The 6,243-nt window shown below is 51.0% G+C and overlaps 1 protein-coding gene and 1 pseudogene across 5 annotated transcripts in view; both read left to right on the top strand.

Annotated features, from left to right (window-relative positions):
- The first annotated feature begins 856 nt into the window (after window positions 1–856).
- On the top strand, window positions 857–1,396 carry LOC103255732 (annotated as a pseudogene). The gene has a single exon (XR_504039.2). The product of XR_504039.2 is annotated as an interferon-induced transmembrane protein 3 pseudogene (transcript).
- Window positions 1,397–4,629: 3,233 nt separating this feature from the next.
- Window positions 4,630–6,243, top strand: part of SRSF4 (serine and arginine rich splicing factor 4) — a 32,047-nt gene continuing 30,433 nt past the window's right edge. For 3 of the 4 annotated variants that reach the window (XM_021710279.1, XM_021710281.1, XM_008053686.1), the window contains exon 1: window positions 4,630–5,127. In XM_021710279.1, coding sequence (XP_021565954.1) covers window positions 5,021–5,127 — 107 coding nt within the window. In that variant the 5' untranslated portion in view covers window positions 4,630–5,020. The remainder of the gene's footprint in view (window positions 5,128–6,243) is intronic. The other variant, XM_021710278.1, reaches the window with a different exon arrangement.

Here is a 6,243-nt window from a genome sequence, read left to right as displayed (position 1 = left end):
AGGCTGCGGTGGTGGGGAGCAGCCACTGCACTCCAGTCTGGGCGACAGAGTGAGACTCGAACTCAAAAAAAATAAAATAAAATAAAAAAATAAACAGACACAGAGAGGAAAACCTAAGTGTATCTCAAACATGGAGAGGCTCATTCTACTCAAAATGAGGTATTTGTAAATGAAACCATGCAAAGATAACTACTTTTCAACTCAGATTGGCAAAGATCAAAAAGTTTGATGGGAGGGTGGGAAAAAAAGTTTGATAAACACAGTGCTGATGAGGATATGGGGGAGCAGGCGCTGATGGAATTGAGCTGTGTCTGTCTATCTAAACTACACACTCCCATACCCTTTGGCCTAAATATTCTACTTACAGGAATAGATCCTACATATACATACATACAAGGTTACTCAGTACAGCAGTTTTACTTTTATTTATTTGTTTATTTTTAACTGGAGTCTCACTCTGTCACCCAGACTGGAGTGCAGTGGCTGCTCCCAGCCACTGCAGCCTCAACCTGCTGGGCTCCGGCAATCCTTCTGCCTCAGCCTTCCAAGTAGCTGGAACTACAGGCATGCGCCACCACGCCCGTCTAGTTTTTGATTTATTGTAGAGATGAAGTCTCGCCAAGTTGCCCAGGCAGGTCTCGAACCCGCGGGCTCAGGCAATTCACTCACCTCAGCCTCCCAAGGCACAGGATTACAGGATGAGCCACCAAGTCTGGCTCACTAAAGCAGTTTTAATAACATAAGGTTGGAACTAATCTCGATGTCCTTTTCTGGGGCACTAAAGAAATTACTGTGTATAAAATGGTACATTATGAGCCATAAAAATAGTCCCGACACAGCGCCCCTGCCTCCAACCATGCACCACACTTCCCAGACCTTCTTCACTCGGGCCAGCACCGGCGCCCCCCAAACTATGAGATCTCAAGGAGGAGCACGAGGTGGCCATGCTGGGGATGCCCCACGGCTCTGCTCCCATGACGTCCACCATGATCCACATCCACAGCGACACCTCCATGCCCCACCACGTCGTCTGGTCCCTGTTCAACACGCTCTTCCTGAACATCAGCTGTCTGGGCTTCATCGCCTTCGCCTACTCCGTGAAGTCTAGGGACAGGAAGATGGTGGGCGACGTGACCGGGGCCCAGGCCTACGCCTCCACTGCCAAGTGCCTGAATATCTGGGCCCTGATTCTTGGCATCCTTGGGACCATTGGTGTCATCTTGTTCCAGTCTTGATCTTCATAGTGTTTCAGTAGACTGTGAGGCAACGTGGAGTTTATCATTGCCATAGCGAGGCCCATGTGCCCGACCTCCTATTGTCTTCCCCCTGCCTTGGCCCCTTATACAGCAGTTTGAACTCACATACTTTTCTACAGTGGCGGTCAATAAAGTGTGTCACAAAAAAAAGAAATAGTCCCAAGGAAGCTCTTTGTTCTCTTATGAAACAATTTTCAAAACGTATGAAGTGCAGAACTATGTGTATAGTATCCTACTATTTATTTGTTTTTTGTTTTGAGTTGGAGTCTCACTCTGTGGCCCCGACTGGAGTACAGTGGCCGCTCCTGGCCACTGCAACCTCGAACTCCTGGGCTCCGGCGATTCTTCTGCCTCAGCCTTCCAAGTAGCTGAAACTACAGGCGTGCGCTACCACGCCCGGCTAATTTTTTGATGTATTGTAGAGATGAGGTCTCGCCAAGTTGCCCAGGCGGGTCTCAAACCCGCAGGCTCAGGCAATCCACTCACCTCAGCCTCCCAAAGCACGGGATTACAGGCTGAACCACCGAACCTGGCTTACTATTTGTTTTATATGGGTAAATTAACTCCCAGAGGTGTAATTGAACCCAGATCCAGGTGCTCCTTGCTTAAAGCCAGAGAGTTGTGGAAGGAAAAACAAGTTTATTCAAGAAACTGGCTTCCTGAAATGACAGACTAACATCCCAAGGAGTATCTCACATTCTCAGTCTGGTCAGAGATGGTTTTATTTTTTATTTTTTTTCCAAAGTGGAGTCTCACTCTGTCACCCAGATTGGAGTGCAGTGGCACGCTCCCAGCCACCGCAGCCTCGACCTGCTTGCTGGGCTCCAGCGATCCTTCTGCCTCAGCCTTCCAAGTAGCTGGAACTACAGCGTGCACTACCACGCCTGGCTAATTTTTTGATTTATTGTAGAGATGACATCTCGCCAATTTGCCCAGGCAGGTCTCGAACCCGTGGGCTCAGGCAATCCACTCACTCAAATCCACTCACTCACCTCAGACTCGTAGGATTACAGGCTGAGCCACCGAGCCTGGCTCAGAGAGGGCTTTAAAGGGAGACTTGGTATGGGAAACATGCGGGAGTGTTGCAGGGTACAGGGTTTATATGTCCTTGTTCTGGTGGCTGTCTTGAGTAATCGCTGCTCTAGGGGTTTGGCTGGCGTCATCTTGACTGCGGCCTGGTGGTAGATCAATCGTCCATGACTACCCTCAGGTGTGAGAGTTCTGCAATCACAATCAAGGCACATGCCTAGTTTGTTCTAAGGTTAGCCTCTGGAATATAGAGGCCTGGTTTGCTTCAAGATTAACCCCTGGGTTTTCTAAGAAAGCATATAGTTCACAGTGCAAGGTAATGCATAGAGGAAGGAGGGGAGAGAACAAAAATGTTTAAAGTACAATGTTATTTTATTTATCTATTTATTTATTTTTAGGTTGGAGTCTCACTCTGTCGCCCAGTCTGGAGTGCAGTGGCATGCTCCTGCTGTGCTCCGACAATCCTTCCGCCTCAGCCTTCTAAGTAGCCAGAACTATAGGCACGTGCTACCACAGCCAGCTAATTTTTGATTTATTGTAGAGAATGAGGGCTCACCAAGTTGCCCGGGTGGGTCTCGAACCCGTGGGCTCGGGCAATCCTCTCGCCTCGGCCTCCCAGAGTACTGGGATTACAGGCTGAGCCACCGAGCCCGGCCTAAAGTACAGTTTTAAAGCTAAAGAAGAGGTTTAGTGTGTATGTGCGTGTGTTGTGTGTGTGTGTATTATTATTTTTTTTCTGCATTGGGGGTCTCACTCTGTTGCCCAGGCTGGAGTGCAGTGGCACGCTGCTCACAGCCACCACAACCTTGACCTGCTGGGCTCAGGTGATCATTCCACCTCAGCCTTCCAAGTAGCTGGAACCACAGGTGTGTGCCACCACACCCGGTTAATTTTTTGATTTACTGTAGAGACAAGGTCTCTCCAAGTTGCCCAGGCTGGTCTCAAACCCCTGGTCTCAAGCAATCCTCTCATCTCAGTCTTCCAAAGTGCTGGGATTACAGGCTTCATCCACCATGCCTGGCCTAGACTTTTTTTTTTTGAGTCAGAGTCTCACTCTGTCGCCCAGGCTGAAGGGCAGGGGCACGCTCACGGCCACTGCAGCCTCAATCTCCTGGGTTTAGGCAATCCTTCCTCCTCAGCCTTCCAAGTCACTGGAACTACAGGCACGCTCCACCACGCCCAGCTAATTTTTTGACTTATTGTGGAGATGAGGTATCACCAAGTTGCCCAGGTTGGTCTCGAATCCACAGGCTCAGGCAATCCTCTCACCTCAGCCTCGAAAAGTGCTGGGATTATAGGTGTGAGCCACCAAGCCCAGCTTAGAATATATTTTAAGGCTGAAATTCTGCTACAGAAGGACATGAAAGAAACTGTGCCTCTGGGAGGGAAACTAAGTGACTGGAAGACAGAGAAAGGAAGATTTTTTTCACCATTTATTTGAATTATCCTTTCAAAATATAACTTAAAAAATAAAAACACGCAAAGAAACAAAACCCATTTGTCATTATAAGTACATTGAGTTAGTGAGAAGGGAACCAGTATTTATTGAGCTCCTACCACGTTCCGGACATTGTGGACATTGGTCCACATACACCACCCCATTTAGTACCCTGGTAGTCCATTGAGATGGGTATAAATTCTGATTTTACGGGTTAGATTGGTCAAGTAATTTATTCAGTGTCACTCCCAGTCTAGCTCCGAAGCTTCAGCTTACGCAAAGTGCCCTATATTTGAAATATTGGTATTTTTCATTGAGTACTTAAAATATTACTAAGTGCTTTATGTACTTATTCTCATATAATTCTCAAAACAACTCTGGAAAGTAGGAATTACTATCCTTCCTTTTTGGGGGGAAGGGGACAGGATCTCGCTCTGTCATCCAGCTGAGTGCAGCCTACAGCTAGCTCCCCGGAGATCCTCCCACCTCAACCTCCTGAGTAGGTGGGACTACAGGCGCGTGCCACTACACTCAGCTAATTTAATTTTTTTGTAGAGACGGGGACCGGAGGGAGCATCTTACTGTGTTGCCCAGACTGGTCTCGAACTTCTAGGCTCAAGCGATCCTTCTGCCTCGGCCTCCTAAAGCGCTGGGATTATATGGGTGAGAGTCATCGCGCCCGGCCTATTATTCCCCTTTTACAGAAAAGATACAGAAGTCAGAGACACCGCGCAACGAGCCCAAAGTTACGGATGTATAAACGTTTGAAAGCCAGATTTAATTCCAAAACTCCTGCTGAAAAGTAGAAACCACACCCGGTTCAAAGGACAAAAGCAAGAAAGCTCGCTAGTTTCCGGGGGGAGAGGACACTTCCGGGGGAAAATGGACACTTCCGGGGGTAGGGGCGAATCCAGCAGGCTGCGGAAGACTGCGCAGGCGCACACCTCGGCAAGTTCGCGAGAGGACTTGCCGCAACAATGCCTGTCAATCACTCGTCCCCGCCCCACGCCGGCGCGCCCCCGGGCAAGCTCCGCCCCTCAAGTCCTGGCTGGGCGGGAAGCGAACGCGCGCTCGCTCCCGTTACCCTCCGCCTAGGGGGAGGGCGGGGGAAGCAGAGGCGCGCGCTCGCGAGCTGCGTGCTCGCGTACGTCGCCGGGGTTCGGCTGCGTCCGTCCCTCCGCCCGCCCGTTGCCGCCGCCGCCGCCGCCGCCGCCGCCGCCGCTACCGCGCTCTCGCTTTGCCCGCCGCCGCCTGAGGGGGGCTGGGGCCGGGGCCAGCCACCACCGCCGTCGCCGGGATGCCGCGGGTGTACATCGGCCGCCTGAGCTACCAAGCCCGGGAGCGCGATGTGGAGCGCTTCTTTAAGGGCTACGGAAAGATCCTGGAGGTGGATCTGAAGAACGGGTGAGGAGGGGCCGGCCGGGTGGGGACAGGGCCCCGCCGGTGGCGGGGAGGCCTCGGGGACGGGAGAGGGACGCCTGCTTCGCGCAGAGCAGCCACCGGCCTGGTCCGGCTCCGCCATAGTGGCGGCGCCTCGGGGGCGCGGGTAGGCCCCGGTTCCCACTGCGCCTGCGCGGGTGGGGGTGGTGGAGGGATAATGGGAGCGATGGTGAGGATCTGAGTGGGACGGGGAGATAGAAAACCCGAGTGGGATTGGGGCTCCGGGCGGGAGGGCACAGCGCCAGGGCGCCCGGGAGACCTGTGTTTTCCCGTCCTAGGTCCTGGCCCTGGCCTGGGGCCTGATTCGTCTCTGAGTAGAGAGACCGGCCTTTCCCGCTCTTGGGCTACTGGAAATAAACAGGATTTCCTGCTCCCTTTTCACCTCTTCCCCAGTCTAATGGATCAGGTGGTCACAACGCGTCTTTCCCGGGGACAGGAGCTTGGAGGGAGGCCCTTTTTAGACATGCCATGTGTCACACACTTTTGGGCGGGAGACTCCAGTTTGAGTCTAGTGACAGTTTCGAAAGTATCGTCTTGCTGAAAGCCTTCACCGTTCCCTCTGCAAGGGTAAATTAAAGTCTTAACTTGTTATCTGTAAGACTCCGTGCAGAGTTTCCATGCTGTGGTTTCCGTTCTCCAGTTTGCCACAAAATTGCTTTGCCGTTGTAGAATTTGTCAGAGAATAGTGGCCACTATGGCTATTAAAACTATTAAGATTTTACGGAGACACACATTTCAGGATCACTAACTTACTGCCTCCCCGAGCATGGTCTGTTACTTGCATTCCTAATCTACTTTGGCAAAACAGGGCCAGCAGGAGCTACAAGTTTCAGGGAAAACAGATGAATCCGCCCTGGAGAAAATATTCAACAGGGAAAACTGGGAACCAGGAAATGTTAGGTAGGACTTGGAAAGCGTGGATATAAAATTCAAAAGACTAGGGGGAACATTAAATTGACACTAAACTTGTATATTGGAGGAAACCTCGGCTTTAAAAAAAATTCTTCTACTTTGCAGCAGGTCTAATACAGCTAGTTTACCCCCCAGTGTAATACTGTCAACTGACAAGGTATTTCGAAA

Source organism: Carlito syrichta, unplaced genomic scaffold (assembly GCF_000164805.1).
Source record: "Carlito syrichta isolate Samal-C Ts95f unplaced genomic scaffold, Tarsius_syrichta-2.0.1 Scaffold288366, whole genome shotgun sequence".
NCBI lineage: Eukaryota > Metazoa > Chordata > Mammalia > Primates > Tarsiidae > Carlito > Carlito syrichta.
Note: the sequence above shows the minus strand (reverse complement) of the source record. Positions and strands in the feature narration are given on the sequence as shown.